Source organism: Cylas formicarius, unplaced genomic scaffold (assembly GCF_029955315.1).
Source record: "Cylas formicarius isolate icCylForm1 unplaced genomic scaffold, icCylForm1.1 PGA_scaffold_3__17_contigs__length_32017465, whole genome shotgun sequence".
In the NCBI taxonomy this organism is placed as follows: domain Eukaryota; kingdom Metazoa; phylum Arthropoda; class Insecta; order Coleoptera; family Brentidae; genus Cylas; species Cylas formicarius.
In genome coordinates this window covers 15,887,404-15,905,795 of record NW_026844326.1, presented here as the reverse complement: position 1 = coordinate 15,905,795, position 18,392 = coordinate 15,887,404, and the positions used below count along the sequence as shown (strand labels likewise).

The 18,392-nt window shown below is 32.2% G+C and overlaps 1 protein-coding gene across 1 annotated transcript in view; it reads right to left on the bottom strand.

The window, feature by feature from the left end:
• The window catches only part of LOC132700071 (protein gooseberry-neuro-like), a 58,378-nt gene that overhangs the window by 39,780 nt on the left and 206 nt on the right, over nt 1-18,392 (bottom strand). The window contains exon 2 of the mRNA XM_060667188.1: nt 9,076-9,389. Coding sequence (XP_060523171.1) covers nt 9,076-9,389 — 314 coding nt within the window. The remainder of the gene's footprint in view (nt 1-9,075; nt 9,390-18,392) is intronic.

Genomic DNA, 18,392 nt, shown 5'->3' with positions numbered 1-18,392 from the left:
CCTCCCTATGGCTTATAAACAGGCACTTTTGAAGCCGAAATCATTTCACCCTCAGAGCTGAAAATAAAGTCCCTCTCCAACTTAGGTGGAGACGAATATTTAAAATGAAAATTCAGAAATCTTCTTTGTAATTCTATTATAAATATATTACAAAATATAAAATAATTTTATTCGAAAAGCCCAGTAAGTATACAATGGATGTTTGGTCAGGACAAAAAATACATTGTAGAATCTTATAAAGATACATGAAATTATGTGTATAAACAGTAGCTACGGTATGTATAGGATAGTTAACAAACGAATATATTTTTGAGTGACAATTTAGTCCGTCTCAATCTTCAGCGTGCTGGCTTTTGCCCGCAAATATGGAAATTACCTGCCGACGGCAATAAAACTCGGATCAGGTAGGTATTAAAGAACAAAACATTAGGGACCGACCCTCAAAAGTTTTGGTAACAATAAAAATATTTTTTGTTTATTTAGGTTGGTATGATCTTATTAAATTACATTAAGAAAAAACAATGAGATTAAATAAATACAATAAATTGATAGCTCGGGCTATCTATAAAATATCTAAATCAATTTCTGTTTTACTATCAGAGTCGGCATTAAGGTTAATTATAATAGGACTTATGTTGTTTCCTATGAAAAGGTAGGAGTCCACAATTTTTATAATACGCTGTACTTGATTTTTCCAGCTCTCAATGTTATTAATTACATTTTCTTATCAAATTTATAATATTGGGACTTGTAGGAGCAACATTTTCTGCTCTGTCCTTTGATTTTACTTGTTTCCGCAAGAGTAAATACCCCATGGGGTTAAACATACAATGATATGCCCAGACTGTTCAACTACTTACAAATCTTCTGGATTCCTCCTGCGTTGGTTGTTGTTGAGTCGAACTTGCTAACGTTTCGCCAATCATCCAGAGTTACAGTAGCCTGTGAAGCTTTGTTTGAAAAATTATCACATACATACTGCTTTTAATTGCATACTTCCAAAAGTCTTTTTTGTAACTGAATTTAAAATAAATATCATTTTCTAACAAATATTCCTGGGTTTCACTTTTTGAACTTGATGAGGCTGCTTTGCGTAGCAGACTTCTGCGGTAGCTTGCGTTATCCACTGTCATTGAGAATAAGAGATTGTTTTGAAACCAATTTTCAAAAAGTTTGGCACTTGTATCCTCATGATATAGCAAGCTGAAATCCTTAACATTCTTTGCAGACAACAGTGCGCAGTTTGGGAAAAATCCGTATTCTGCCCAGCAGGTATTATAGTGATGCGTTTTCCTTTATTACTTGAAGGTGCTTTCGTCTGAGAGTTTGAAGTGGAATCAACTCATCCTTTGGATACGGTATCGTGTTGTATCGAACCAAGTTTCATCAAAAGAAATTATGGATCTGTTGTCTAATGTTACTTTCTTGAAGGTGATCAAATCTCCAAGTGCGTAATCTGTGTGATTCCATTTTGCGGTACGTAAATCTCATGTTACAAACAACTCTATAGAGGTTGGTACCGCTTATATTAGTATTGGTTCCATCTTCTTCTAGCTTGTTTTTCAGTTTATCGAAGGTAGAAACAACTTCGCTTTGATAAAGACAATATTTTTTCCATGTTATTAGGTCCTGATCATTATTGTTTATACGATGAGTTTGAAAACCACCACGTTTATTCCTTTTGTTTAACTCTCCACTATTAATAATATTAACATTAAAGTTTGCTCTTTAAAAGTCCTCTACTGATTAAAATTTCATACTCATTTTTTACAACCTGTTTTGCATCAAGCGACAAATGATTTCGACGCCACATTGTTATATTCTCGTAAAAAAACTTTTTCGAAATGCACACTAAAAACGATTATTTAACACTGACACAAATGGTCAACACTCAAGAAATATATCAGAAAGAAAGAAATATACCTGACCCACCCTGCCTTGTCACTCCAGTGTGAATACATATTTTGTTAAAGGCTTTACCCAATATCAATCAGTAATAACATCGTTAAAGATTTATTGAGGAGCGTCCGTCGAAAGTGAACACGATGAATATTGAGACAGACTATACAAACATATTGACAAAATGTTCAAAATATACCACTATGCTTTTTACAAAACTTCTGGATTCCTCCTGCGTCGGTTTTTGCTGCGTCGAAATTACTGACGTTTCGCCAATCATCCTGTTGGCTTCATCAGAGCCTGACTGAAACTGTTTCAGTCAAGCTCTGAAGAAGCCAACGGGATGATTGGCGATAGTGTTTAACTGTACTGATTTCAATAGCAGGTAACAGCTTTTTGGTATACCTAAAAAACTTCGTGGTGGAAATTTTAATTACAATTAGGTTTTTTGTTTCATATTTGCCGGGTGCTCACCTGGAAAGTAACTCATAATCCAATTTTAGCATACTATCAAAGGTTATTAATATATACCCGTCCTTCCAAACCAATCAGATGCAGTTATATAGTTAAGTTTCAATAACCAAATAATGATTCCGGTAAAAAGGAATATTAATATATAATTATAGTGCAGGAGGTATAAATTATTGACGCACATACAGCGTGTTCTAAGAAAGGGAAACATCACTAAGCACAGCTAAATAGATTCCCAGCAATATTACAAGGCGAGTTTCACAATTAAATATCAATTTCGAATTTTCAACGTCCAGAACGAGGCAATAGGGTGAATAATATGAATAATATTAGTAGGATCAACTGCAAGATGCAAGAATTTTTCTGGAAAATAAGCTAGCATCTGTGGGATTCCATATTCTTGATCAATTGGGTTGTATGGGATATACCGGATATGTGAAGAAAGAAAAGATGACTAGAGAAATACTTTTTACCAACATCGCACAGACTCTGTACGAAAATATTATGTTACTCAAAAAAGATTAAATAATGTCGGAAAAACTTGAGAAAAAACGATATTTTGTGATATCGAAAACAATACATTTGTTTTAAAAAATTTGGGCTACACCCGCCTATTCTCAAAAACTTATATCCATCAAATAAGTTTCATCAAAATTGTATTCCGTTCTTTAACTGTCTTCACACATACACACACACACACACACAACCCTCGGTGGGTTTTTGCCGACTCCATTACATTCTCCATCTTTCTCTGTCCAGCATTATTTTCAGGCCATCTTCAATGTTCATTCATGTTATCTCTACACCTAACGTAGTCGACCTAAAGGACTTTATTATGTTATCATCCACATATAATTCTTTGAGTTACTGCTTTTTCGGTTGTTCGGTATTGTCCTGTTGCTTAATTTCTGATTGGGTAGAATATTTTCCTCAACACGTTTCTTTCAAAATCTTCAACATTCTTTATTTGCAACAGTTAGTGTTCATTATAGTTTTTCTGATAAGTTCCTTTCATTTGATAACATTTTGAAGAACAAAGAAGTATCTTTTTCATTATATTTTTTATTTCTTCTGTGATGTCATAGTCTTACCTAATATTTGTGCCCAGGTATTTGAGTTACCCGCTTTTGACGTGAGATACGAGGGTAGCTTGAAAAATTTCTGACCTAACATTGATTGCGGACATTTTTCTCTTTTTTTTTCTATTTCTATTTTCTATTTCTATTATATTTATTTCTATCTCTCTTTCAAATAATTGTTCGCGAAGGTGATTGCCTCCTCATTTGACGAAAACCATTGTCCTCCGAGCGCAGTTTTCAGATGAGAGAACAAAAAGAAGTCGCTTGTGGCTAGATCTGGTGAGTAAGGCGGATGGTTAAGCAGTTCAAACCGTAATTCGTGGATTTATCTTGGTGATCCTGCAATGATTTTTCTTTTCGATTAAGATGATTCCATGACTATTCCAAAAAGCAGTCGCTATCACTTTCCCAACCGAAAAAACAGTTTTTACTTTTTTCGGAGTCAGTTCCCCCTTCGCAGTGTACTGTTTTGACTCTATTATTGATTCGAGCGTCATAAATCGGTACCAAAACTCGCATTTGGTCGTTTTTGGTCTAACGTGAGTAAATGCGGCACCCTGCGCGCGGACAGCTCTCATGGCTAAATCTTGATTTAAAATGCGATAAATACTTTCATCGGTTATTTTCATAACCTGCTCTATCTGCGTTTAACACCATTTGAATTTTAGCAATATTATCGTCAGTAGTTACAGTTTTTGGACGTCTCGAACGTTCATCATTTGGATTCAGCTGCCCAAAATTTTACTGTGGTAAATGACGGTGCAGAACCTCCATACACAAAGTCCAACTCAACTGCATTTCAAAAACAAATATTTTATAACAGCTATTTTCAGGAAAACACTCAAATCAACTCACCCAAACGACTCTCAACTAAAAACCACGTGTCGAAAATGGCTGAAACTTTGGTATATATAATACAAGGCGAAGATAGAAAACAAGAACAGTTCGAAACAAGAAACCTTTTGTTCCTGTTTGGTACGTTCGAAACAATCATAAGAGTTCATTCATATTACAATTTATTTTAAAAAGCTATAGCTTTAATTGAGGAGCGTTGATTCAAATCCAGATGTCTCCACTTTTCTCTCCACAATTCGAGATAAACTTAACAAAATTCCAGCTCCGTAATAATTTAAGGGCACTGGTAGGCAAAATGCTGTTTGTTCATAGACTTTTGACATAATCTTGAGCTTGGATTTAATGAGGTGTGCCTACAGATGGCAGGTACACTTTTCACGTATATTTGCCTTTGTCATTGCCGTCTAGATTAAAATCTACAAGTAAACACGGTAAACGCATTTCCGAGATAAGTTTTGCCCTATTTGATCAGAAGGACACTACAAGAAATAACGAATTCCTGTCATAGTGCATAAAATAGCCATTATTTTTGGCGTTAGTTTAGTTTAAATTGGTTTTAATTTTACTTGAAGTTGGAAAGCGTCTTAAAGTAGCTCTTAGTAGTATTTCAGATGATGAAATCGTAGATGGTATCTTTTCTTTTAATCCGCTGACCCAGTTTCTTGTCTCTATTTCTAACGCACGCGTTTTTTTTCTTTTTGGCCGTTTATTTAGCTCCCTTAAACGCCACCAATGAATCGAGAGGAATTGGATAAATTCGCTCTTAGCAGATCTATGTAAACTTTAGCTAGTGTGTACACGAGCAATATATTTTATCTTGCTAGAGTACATTAAATCTAGCTAGACCTAATCTACACTACTATAATTTAGTTATAATTTAGATACAATTTCGTCCGGAATTAGAGCAGGGCTCTCCAAAGTTTCCAGTTTTAGGGTCATACGGTTTACTACAGTTAAGGGTCAAAGCCATATTAATCTTTTTGTCATTATCTATGACACCTACGTCGACTAACGGAGCACACGCTTTACTAAAGTTGCTGCTTTAATTACTATAAATACTTGACGACATCAAGTGGTCTAAGTGGACAGGATTGATGACACTGACGAGAGTCAGATTTGGACCGCGGGCCATAGCAAACGAAACCTAGCATTAGCTGACCTCCCAAAGCTGAAGCAATGAGCAAAAAGACCCGCAGACAGAGGAAAAATCCGTCCGTCTACTTTGTTGCGTTGTTCTGCCTTAATCGAGATCATAAATATATGCTCAAAGCGTAATTTGGCCTTTATTTGCGATCAAACGATCCGTTTCCCCACAACCGAAGGTACACCCCGATACGTGTTATTCTCGACTCACTAAAAATAAATTTTAAACAAAACTTTCGACCCGTCGGGCCTTTTAAATTAATACTTTCAACTCCCGTCGGTGTATTAAAATAAGATATATAGGTAATAAAATTAACGGGGCGATTACTTCATTTACAACAATGATTCCTGGGGTCGGTACTCGGGGCTTAAAATTTACTTACATTCGTAACCCGAAATTCATGTAATTTTTCTCGCCGAAATCGAGCCAAATTCTCCGGGAGGTCAACTATTCGGAGTGCTGCGGGGCACCGATCCGAAATAGCCCCCCCTTTACGGAATATTAAAAGGCCAAACGTACCTCTTAGCGGAACAGTAAATATAATCCAACGGTCGCGTCGGTCGGGTACCAAATTAATATGGGCGTACCGCGGTGTCACGGTTTCACCGTCGTACAACAATGCAAAAAAGCACAGGTGTCGCGAAATTACAGGCATTCGACTCGAGATGGAACGCGGAGATCGAGACCGTTTTCGGAATGCCTACGTGGAGCACGTGAACGATTATTATAGAAATCGTTTTTCGTACCGGGAAAAATCTTACTACTTATTGGTAGAAAAACTTTCTAGGTGTGCGCACATATTCTTAAATCGGAACCACTGGGGATACACATTTTCAACGTTGGTTTTATCGTGTGATAAATTACGCGCGAAATACGATGGACCAGTGAAACTTGACTTTCAACTCTTGTACTTAATGATGGTCTAAACATTGATGGTTATAGCATTGTAACTTTGTAGCATTGTAGCTTTTTATTATCGCAGTCATTTTAAAGTTAGAGCTATAAATACATCAGAATAGACAGTTTATAGACCTCCAACATTTAACTTACTTGAATGTCTTGACTCTCTGGAAACCGTCCTTGCCGCACTTATTCCTCAAATTGATTTTTTGATGTTTGGCGGAGATATCAATGTTGATCTGTTAAAAACTAATACTCTCGCTTATTTTCGATTTTCAAATACTCTCGCCAGCTTCGGCATGCATCAACTAGTTACAGGGCCCACTCGGATTACTGGAAACTCTAGTTCGATCCTTGATGTACTGGTCACCCCTAATTTATTCATATGTGACAATATTGAAGTTCATGATATGAGTGATATCTCAGATCACTGTATTGTTTCTTGTAATCTGCAGAAAGACCGTCATCCAACCCTTTTTCGAACCTTCAGAGATTTTTCGGCATTCGATAATGAATTGTTTATGGATAGTCTTAGAGCAATTAACTTTTATATTCTTTTGATGATATAAACGTACAAGTTGACTTTCTTACGAATACTATGAATTATTTATTTGATATTCATGCTCTATTAAAAACAGTTAGAATTAAGAGACCCCCAGCCCCTTGGCTTACCGAAAACCTTAAACATTTAATAAAACTTAAAAATAGATCACGTTTAAGATACAAACATCTCAAGTCAGATATTGCTTTAAACGAATATAGAGAATTACGAAATTTTGTGAACTCCTGTGTGAGAGCCGAGAAAAGGGCATAGTTGGCAAGTACATTTAAGGCTGATACTAAATATTTTTGGCGTACTTTGAGGAGACTTCGAGTGCACAGTAATCCTACTTTAATGTTTGAAAACAATTTTGGTCAGCCTAATAGTTACTTCTTTTGGAGTTGTTGGTGGTATTGATCCGGGGTTTGTGTCGGCAAATTAGATTAATAAACAATTTGGTTGTAATTCATTCCGTTTTGCTAAAGTTTACCCTGAGGAAGTTAATAAAACTTTCATTATTATTAAAACTAACGCTCATGGCTCAGACAATATTGATATAAAAATGATTCTTTTGACTACTCCATATTTAGTCGATCATATCACTTTCCTTTTTAAGTGTCTGCTAACCGGGGTTTTCCGGACTCATGGAAGCAAGTTGAAGTTATACCCGTTCCAAAGAAACAACCAAACTATTTTATATTATTTACAGATTGTGTCTAACGTGGCGTTTGGTTGCATCTTAACCAATTTTCACAAATATCAGTTGGTAAATACATATGCAGAAGTATTATAAAATTAAACGAAATTTTTAGGAGTATTCACTCTATTCGCTGGAGGATATTTCAGCCGTTTTTTTTTATTTGACTTTAATTGCTAATTAAATGTATTAAACATGCACCTTTCTATGAAGAAAATAACCATACTTAAAGAAAAGCAAGGAGAAAAAAATTAGATACAATTTTTTTAAAACAAAAATGATTTTTATTTGTATTTTAAAAATTTGTGCACTTTATAAAATTTATATTTATTAATTAATTAAAAGAGATTTTAAGCTCAAAGCTTAAGCTTTATTAATTATTATTAAATATTTTCCACATAAACTAAAAACAATTTTCATAATCGGTAAAATCATTTAGAAATCCCTGAAATCGTGGTTTAAATCTCTTATACTTAGTTTTCGAAATATTTTGGATGGCGTTTGTTATATTATTATATTATTATAATATATTATTCCTTTTTATAAAAAGAGCAATTTGTATTTAGTTAGTTACGGAAATATTTCACAATAATGCATTTTTAACTAGTATTAAAAATATAAAAGACGAATAGTATATTTCCTAACAGGTGCAGAAAGTGATACTATTTTGTAACGGTTTGGAAGATTATTTTTGTCTACAAGTACGCAAAAAAACACAAAAAAGAGAGAAAGAAAATTGATAAAATTAACGTTAAATTATTAAAATTAAATTAAAATTAAAACTTATCTTTTGAAGCAGCAGTGGCAGCTGAATTCCCTTCCCACGGACAAATTTATTGTACTCAAAAATGTCTGTATTTGACATTTCAAAAACACCAAAAAACAGGACATACATTAATACCAAACAGTTCTTGTGTTTTTCGTTTACAACATGAAAGTGATCACAAATAAAAAATGTTTAAAAGGCGCATTATTTAAAACTATGTTACATCATTTTAAATTTCTAAATTAATCAAAATTAAACAAGATATTAGTGAAATTTTCTCAGAAATCTCAGAGTGAGATGTCTTTGTAATTTTCATTGGATGCAGCACATCCATACATTCAAATTTTTCGATAAAATAAACTCTTCGAGTTGGAGAAAAAATCTCCTTTCTTAGGACTTCGTCTAGTTTCGTCTAGTTTTTAGACTGTCTTGATACTTTTAGCAGTTTTAAGAAGTTGTAATGTAAATGGCTGTTTCAAGTTTTAAGGATGGCATGAGATTTTTAGAACATTTAACAACTTTTAATCAAATTATAATATTAAAAATCCGTTTTAGTTAGGTTTTTGAAGCCTTCGTTCCATGAATATTGAAATCATTCAAAGCTAAACCAATTTTTTTCCCTCCTTTGCTTCAACATTGCTAAATTATTTTTAAGTCGATAACCTGCGGAAGCTTCATTCGAAAGTCATAAAGTAAATTACGGAAGTGAACGCGGAACCTCACCTTTAGAAGCCTCTCCCTAACTTCGCAAGAAAATATTCCCGGCTGCTCTTTCTTCATTTGTTCGATGCGTTCCTCGACGTCTTTGCTGGCCACCCTAGGCTTAGAACCTCCAATTACACCTGGTCGAATGCTGCCCGTTTCTTGGTAACGATTGAGGATTTTGGACACGCACCCATGTGACACTTTGAGTTGTCTCGAAATTACGCACGGGCGAACTCCTGCGGCAGCCATTTCTACGATTTTTAGACGGATGTGGTTGGGAAGCGGTCTACCGTTTATAAATACTCCACCCAGTTGGTTGACCCTTCCTTGGCCTGTAAACAAACCCATTCGTTTAGGATAATACTTATTCGCCATAGTATTCGTCAGTGTGCGATGTATTATAATGTGTCGTGTTATTGTCGCGAGTTACGGCAAAAGACAAATAAGTTAAATTTAAGTAGTGAAAGAAATAAAAATTACAGTAGGTAAATGGCTGTCGCCCATAATGTAGGAGAATGGAGGTGTATCAAGCCTCGGTCTCAAACCGTTTTTGTGTTTTATAGGCTATCTACACATCTTCGGGATTACATAATAATCCACATTATATAATGATAATAAGAGTAATATTATGTCTTTATTTCTGTATATCCATACTATCTACAAATAACCGTTTTCTTTTACAAAATGAATGTATATAACAGATTTTTTTTTTTTTACTTCTTCTCACACTTATTAATATATCCTATTTTGCCCACGTTTGTTAAAGGTAGACTGTGCTTTTTTTAAAACTTTACTTTTCGAAAAAATATCTGAAAGCATAAAATTTAAATCTACTTGGAGTCAGGGCTTTGAAGTTATTAGGAAGACTATTATACAACTTAGCTGCATTAAAGGAAAAACCACGCTCAAATAGTGTTGTTTTATGTAGAGGAGGAGTTATGGCACCTCTAAATCTAATACTTAAATCATAAACATGCTCTGCTCTCCATGGTCAACCATATTATCTATAATAAAAAATAAAAAAAATAAATTTAGGCATAATAAGCAAAAAATATTCCCCCATAGAAGAGCTTACAGCACCTACAAGAAAGTACCAAATAATTTCAAATTTAATAAGGAGATTTTTAAGGACATCTTATCGATCGCGTAGAATATCATATCATAAAAAAACAACTGGAATATTTTAATTATATAATAATTTTAGTTGTTAACGTAGAGCGGTAAATTTCAACTATTATTATTATAAATCCATGAAATTTTTTGACTGACATACTTTTTTTTATACTTTTACACGGTTACTCTGTCTCTGACCTATTAGAAGGATCTTGCAAATTAAAGTATTTAAATTTAAGAATTTGAAGGCGGTGCCATATCTATTCGAAACAGATACCTTTTTTGTTAATTCAATATCCTGTATTCATTCTAATCTGTTACTTTACAAGATTATTAAACACCGTTCTCCTCCTTATTATATAAGCGGTTCCTAAATTTGCGCATTAACAATATTTTAAGAATTATTTAATTTTTTTATAATTTAATTTAATTGACTCATTTTTCATATTTAAAAAGAAATTAAAAAAAACTCTGTTAGAAGGACAATAATTGATTTATTTTTACGTATCGCTTAATTAGCGAAACTGGAAAATAACATCATTTTTCTCCTTTCTTGTGATATTCTCCTCCTTCCTGGAGCATTTCCCGGTTTTCAACTGCTTTTATAGAAATTTTCTTTTAGTCATTAAGTAGTTATTTAAAAATATATCAAATTATTGAAGAAAAGAAGACTAATTGATTAATTATTCTTAGTAAGTTAAGTACTTTCGCCGTAGAACGGAACTTGCCTTGCGCAAGAATCTGATTATATTTTGTATTGTATATTATTATTATTGCATTTTTAGATTCTGCGAAAAAATTGTGAATGTCTTGATCCGAACAGAAGGTTTTTAACCGTAACCAATAATTTTTTTTAATTTGTTGGAAATAAAAGTTATTGTTTAAAAATTTTGGCAAAAACATTTGTCGAGCCATTTTATGAAATTTTTGTAAATTTCGGTAATAAGTAACCACCGTCGAAAGAATATTGTACAACAAAATTAAAACTCTAAAGTCACATAACCTTAATAACTAAATATTACAAAATGTCTTCACTTAACTTGTAGATATTCGTAATTATTGGATTTTCCTTGTATCATTACTTTTTATATTTGCTTACAATTACGTTACGTTCAAAAACGTCGTATACATGGGTTCCTATTTAAAGTTTACCGATAACTCGCTTTTTTGTATTTTGCTAAATTGTCATACAATGTATACAACATTGGAAAGCAGTAAATAAATTTTCAGAATTCTGATAGAACTTAAGAAGATACTTAATTAATTTTATGATTTTATGATTTCGTCTAATTTTCTAAAAAATAATTATTTCCGTAATAGGTCACCACAGTGCACCAAACTAAAAGGTTCAGAAAATATAAGACGGCAATGTTTTGCATATAGCTTTTACTAATAGCCCTGTGGCAGGAAATCAATTTGTAAATTTTCCATAGAATTTCTACGAGGCCTAAGAGTTTGAAAACCCTGTATATAAAGTTTTTGAGAAATGGCCTCTTTGGAATAGTTTTTACAACCTCATATTATGTTTTAAGATCCAATATTACATAATTAAACTCTTGTATCTACATACAGCGTAGGCATACATGGATAGTACTACAGGAGATCTCGATAACTATAAAAGCTAATATGGAAAAATAGATGGAACATTCTGGATGGCATTTTCTGTGAGGACCTTAATAGTAAAAAGTCAAACTCTCTACGGTTTTTTGTTTCCGGGTTAACAAAAATTCATAATTATTTATTTGCAAATACATGTTATAGTATATTAAGTTTCATAAGCGCCGCTTTAGGGACAAGAATGAATTGGCGCAAGTGGAATGCCAGCAGTGCCACTTGTACGAGTGACTGAAGTTTGAATGTTATATCTTATATATTATTATATAGAGAGAAATTTTCCCCTGACTGATTTAAATCATTCTAACAACGAACGTTACGAAAAAATTAATAACAAAAGTAAAATTCCATTCACAGTAAATAAGCATGTGTTGAGACAATATTGATTATATTTTTCTAACTAAAACATTTAATTTAATAATTCACAATTTTGTAAATCATATTCTTATTGCGCCCATAAAGTATTGCTGACATTTTCTACAAACCGACATTAACAAAATATATATTATATAATTTATTCAATGAATTAAAAATTATTATTTGAATGGGAAGAGGAGCATTTTGCTCCGGAGATTCACGGTATGTAGAAATTAAATTATTTAATATGTAATTTATCCCTCGATTTAAAAAGTGGAAACCTAATATTGCTGAGTTTAGGGAACCTGTTGTTCTTCAAGTTGTTCATATTGTTTCTATTGAAGAAAATAAATGTGCAAGTGCAAAAAGAGAGAAAGTAAGAAAATATAGAATTACATAAAAACCCTTTATCATCGTAGAAGTTTCCACAGTCACTAAGGTTACACCTACATTGCTCTTGCTCTTGCAAATTAATATCTCTGGATGAAGGTTTTAGACCATCATGCCCCACAACCTATAATAAAGAATATTTGTTTTAATAAACAATACAAAAGTTGCCCATATTTTGCCGAAACTGTAAAATTACTGCCTCGTAATTCACTGGTGACCGATCCAAATGAGTCCAGTACTGACAAGTAGCTAGCAAATTTCGTACAATTAAATATTATTTTTCGTAAGTTGCTTCTTAATAATATTTCACTTTTGTTATTTCAACGAAGAGTTCTCCCAAAATAAATAATAATTGTATCTAGTATGCCATTTTTCTTGCCAAAAATAAAGTAGAATTTTAATAACACAAATAAAAAATGCATTTACCTTATTAATTTTTCGCATAGTTCCCAGAAATAATTTAAAGGCTCAATTTGCGAACAAATTAATCTTTGGTTGCTTTAATACTATATAATATTATATTACATATAGTATATTATAATATCCTCTAAAACGATAAATTCGCGCATATAAAGGAATCTATGTACGAGACGTCCGCCATGAATACAGACACTTCATCGGCTAATAACCGTTTACCTTTTATTCCATCATTATTTCCACGTTTATTACCACGCTCATCAAGTTAGTGTTGATCATTATGCCCGCGAATGTAATATGGTTATAAATAAGTTAATTAACATTAAACGTAAAAGGGAGCATTTAAAAATTACCGCCATAAATATTCCCTTTTTTGTGCTCTGTGGTTGCGCTGACGACTACTCACTCTTTTTTTGGTTGTTTTGTGCGTACAATTATTGTAGTCGATGCTCATTTTCTCGTATTTTTTGCGACTCTCATTTTATTGTGGCTCTATCTCAAATAATGATACACGGATCATATTCTAAATCCACATGATTACCCTTAAAAATTGTATCCACTTAAGAAATTTACACAATTGGGAAATCTTTGTTTATGGATAGATTTTGATATTTTTTTTGTTGTTCGATAGATCTCTGAAAGATGTACTAAAACTTTGTTTTGCTTATTGCTTCAACTTAAAGTCATGGCGAACTGGGCCTATTTAACAAAAAAGAGAGAAGTACTATTAGGGATTTAAAAAATAAATAAATTGGCAACGAATTCTTATTCAGGAATACTTAGAACCCAACTATAATGTTTACTCCATGCTTAAAGCTGTACATCGTTGTAAAATATTTGATTGCGGTTTGATTTTGATAACTATTTTTTTGGTGAATACATGTCTCAAAAACGTATCTTATGTTTCCTTTTACACCAACCTAAAGTCGTGGCCAACTGGAACTAATTTTTGATGTCAAATATCGATAAGGGCTATTACGAAATTCTTTAAGAACAAAGTGTCAACGAATTTTTATTTAGGGCTACATAAAACCTAACTATACTCATTTTTTTATGACTCAATTGTGATAATTCTTTTTTGCTGTATAGATCTTACTAAAGAGGAATGAAACTGTTTTTTCTTACAGCATCGACTAAAGTCATGGCTAACTCACGTAGTTTTCTGAAGCGGAAAATCGAGAAATACTCTTATAGATTTATTCAAATTGAAAATGACAACAAATTCCTATTCAGGACTACATAAAAGTAACCCGATCAACGACCAAGGTATTTATGTTTTAAAAAAATAAGTATTGTAAACCTTGCGAACAACGTATAGGTATTTTAAGATCTTACAAATTTTAATTAAACAAATTTCAAAAATATTGATAAAAAATACTTTTTAAGGGGTACTTATTTTTTAGTATCATCTTAAAACGACAGTATTAATAAATCTTAGTATTCGAAAAGCATGATATTAACAAAATTAAAATATAAATTAGCGAGTGAATTTGACAGTCGAATATTCACTTCTCCATGGCAAACTTTTGGTATTTCTGTTATTTTCATTATTAGACGATAATTAAAAATCATTTCGAGTTAAAAAAATACAGCGTTGTAAAGTCTCACATCTAATCCACTCAAATCATATTTAATTTTAAGAAAATCGTTAATGTTGAAATCAATCCAAAAAAGAATGATCAAAATTGAGCCATAAGTAAATATTCTACAGGGGTAATGCCTGTAATGGAACTTCATTCACACTTCATTCTTAAAGATATCCCTAATAGCCCTTCTCGATATTTGACATTAAGAATTAGTTCCAGTAGGCCATGACTTCAGGTTGACGTAATAAGAAACATAAGGTTTTAGTGCGTTTTTGAAAGCGCAATCTAACAAAAAAAAACAAAATGAAACGGTAAGATTTTACAACGATGTACAGCCTTAAGCGGGGCTCAAACGATATTTTAAACACCCTGTATTAAAACATTATAAAAATTGGTATAGCTGTGCTCTAAGTACTACTGAATGAGAATTCGTTACATTTTTTTTTTAAATTAAAAGGTTATCAAAATAGAACCATAAACCAAGATTTTACAAGAGTGCACAGTTCTTAAGTGGGATACGCTGTATCTCTGAATCTACCCTAAAAACAAGACATTTTACAAATTGTCTTTGAACATACTCAAGACATCGAATATGATATATATTGGTGTTCAGACTAGGCAAGAATATTCAAGCTTAGACTTAATCAATGAATAATACACAGACAGATCGCTCATAAAGATCGAAAACAATAATGATCCAAGATTAGAACACTAAAGCGACAAATAAGACCCAGTTAATAATAAACTATTTTATTTTGCAAAAAGGTACAAAGCAATTGACGAGACATAAATATAAACTAAATTTAGAGACTTACAAACAAAAATACAAGTACACATTCAGTCTTAAGGGTGTGGAAAATGTTGAAATGTTTAAGACGTTTTTAAAAAACCATTATGCCTTATTATCGAGAAAATTGGAATAGGTTATAAAAGCCCACTCAAAATAATGCAAAGTTATAATATTTGAATAAGCCAAATAATATACATTTTTCTATAAAAATAACACAAATTAAATTCTTTTAAAAAATCCTAATCAGAAGCTGTGGCCGTGGCTCCAAGTGCCACAGGGCACACAAAACAATACCAAGATTTCATTTCTGAGAGGTTACGTTTTCTTACTGACTGATGATATAAAGACTGTAGGTTTCGATTTAGCATTTGTTGAAGCAGGTCTTTCGCTTACCATATGTGCCTCTTAATTAAGAAATTTTCTATTTGAACTCTTTTTTTTTCAATTTTAAGAGTTCCGATGTAGGGAGGAGTTCTTTGAAAGACTTATTGAAATCTTGATTTTCTTCTTGTCTCTTTGTCGTGTCTGAGGTGGTATCATCATTCTTGATAGGTGTTTCATTCCTTGTATTGTTTTTTGATGCTATTAGGCAATTTTTGTTGGGATACTGAGTGGGATATCATCTTCAAAGTAGTTTGAATTATCGTTGAATTCCTGACAGATATCAACATTAAAACGATTTTTAAGCGGTAGAGTTTTTACAATCATCCTCAGCGTAAGAACGTTCAGTTGCTAGTGAGGGGTCAAAAGCTAATTCAGGAATTACAGTAGGATCAAATGTGGCACGCAACTGTTTAAAATTGAGCTCACGCATCTAAGACAAACATTAGGTAAAAATTTGCCAAAAAAGAGATTTGTGCATTTGAAAATCTAGTTGTATTTCCCAAAACCTAACCACTACTTCCAGTGATTGGTAAAAGACCTATAAACAGCTTTATATAAATGCTGAAGTATTTTAGATGTTAAATGAAATATTTATCTAGGTGTCACGCAGCAGCAACTAGCAGGGTACTGGGATATGACCTTCAAATCGATCGTTAGGAACACCCCGGCGTTGTTGTTACAGTTGTGGGTGCTGGACGTTATGAGACAACATCTACTGAAATTCCTTTGTCGAGAGAAAAACCAGACGAGAACAAATCAGCTTTTCAAAAGCTTCAGAAAATCTCGATAGGAGCGCCGTACTTCACTATTATGCATACAAAATTTGATCCACCAGGGCACACGCCCCCTTTGGCATGTGGATGTCGAATTCAGTTGTATGCGACTTTTGTTAAACTGCTTGTGAAACTAGCCAACGGAAAGCTATGCCATATTTCATCGCTATAAGCATAGCATTCATAATTATTTATTTCAGAAACTAATCTTTTCAAAGAGTATGATGATTTTGGTTTACATCAAGATAAAAACATTGTTTTGTGAATTGTACTGGTTTAGGTCTAGGTTTAGGTTTAAAATTAAATTTTGCTTCAAAGGCGCTTCATGTGGAGGAAACATTTTTAAAGCATATAAACAATTTAGTTAAGTTTAGATGAATTTATACGTAACGAAAAACAGAGGGGAACCGAAAAAACCCTACACCTTTTTGTATAATAGCGATAAAGTCATAACATCCAATTTATCCTAATCTAAGGAACTGGTTTCTTCTCCATTATTATGAAAGTGTCTACCGATCAAAATCACATGCACATATTTTTTTCTCGATAACCTGTCGGAAAGCAACTTTACCTTTTTTTTTACATGATTTTATGGGTTAATTTTCTGCGTATGAAGAACCATGTATATAAAGTTTTTTGTAATAATGTTATGACGAAGAACACACGCTTGACACGAATTTTTTTCGAAGTAATCGGATTTATAGATATTATAAATGGAAACTGGTAGTCGTAAATATTCCAATATTTTATTTAACGATACGTCCTTTTTTGTAGGTAAATGAACAAAAGTTCTTTATTACTTTTTTCGTTCTGTTGCTTAGTTATTCTTTACTTCTAAAACACAAATTCAACTAATCAAACCAATCAATAAGTATTGGGCTAATTATATGAAAATAATATTTCGCCCGAGAATCAATTTAGATTAAATTAAATTAAATTAAAATACTGTCGACACAAGATTCCCCTTAAAATAAATAATTGTTTATAGTACTTAAAGAGTTAATTGGCTAAATAGGATATTTCGTCATTCTGCAATTTTGTATGCAAAAATACTAAATAGAAATTCTCGTCCATAACTTTTTAATATAATTTAAGGGAACGCCCACTCCATCACTGCATGCAACTGACATTTTTAAGCGCTCCTTCTCATATAAAATTTTATTTTTTTACCAAATTACCAAAATAAAAATAAAAAACTTAAGCAACCTCCAACGTTTAAAACTAAACTTCTCTCGGCAACCATGTATTTTATTTTAGAAACACTATACTATACTTTCTGTTTAATATGAATTACAAATTTTAAAATTGAAATTTATGTACTTTTTTCCTCTCTCTCCTCTGTTTAGATGGAACAGTATATTAATCTTTAGTAGACTAAATCTCGCCTTTTTTATCAAAATGTTAACTTGTTATTGTTATATTGTTTATAATTCAAATAAAGATCTTTATTATTATTATTATTATTATTATTATTATTATTATTATTATTATTATTATTATTATTATTATTATTATTATTATTATACGGCAACTGCTATTTGCCAATTGTACAAAGCAAATCATAAATAAATGAGCATGATGAATGCAATTTATTCAAATTTATGTTGAGATAAATTAGACAACTTACCATATTCAACCTTTAGGTTGTTGTTTCACTGCATTCTAAAGACATTCTCTCAAGACATTACTAGCGATCTGCTTGTGAGATATATTTTTTCTCAGTGTATTATTATTATATTAGTATTATATTAAGAAATATTTCATATTTAAAATTTAAATTAATTGATTCTTTCGCTATATATATGTGGCCAACCAATTCTATTGTGTTGTGACGTGACAATATTGGATATTTCATTCGGAATATATTTTAATTAAGTATTATTTTTTTTCTCAGCGTATTAGTTAAATTTA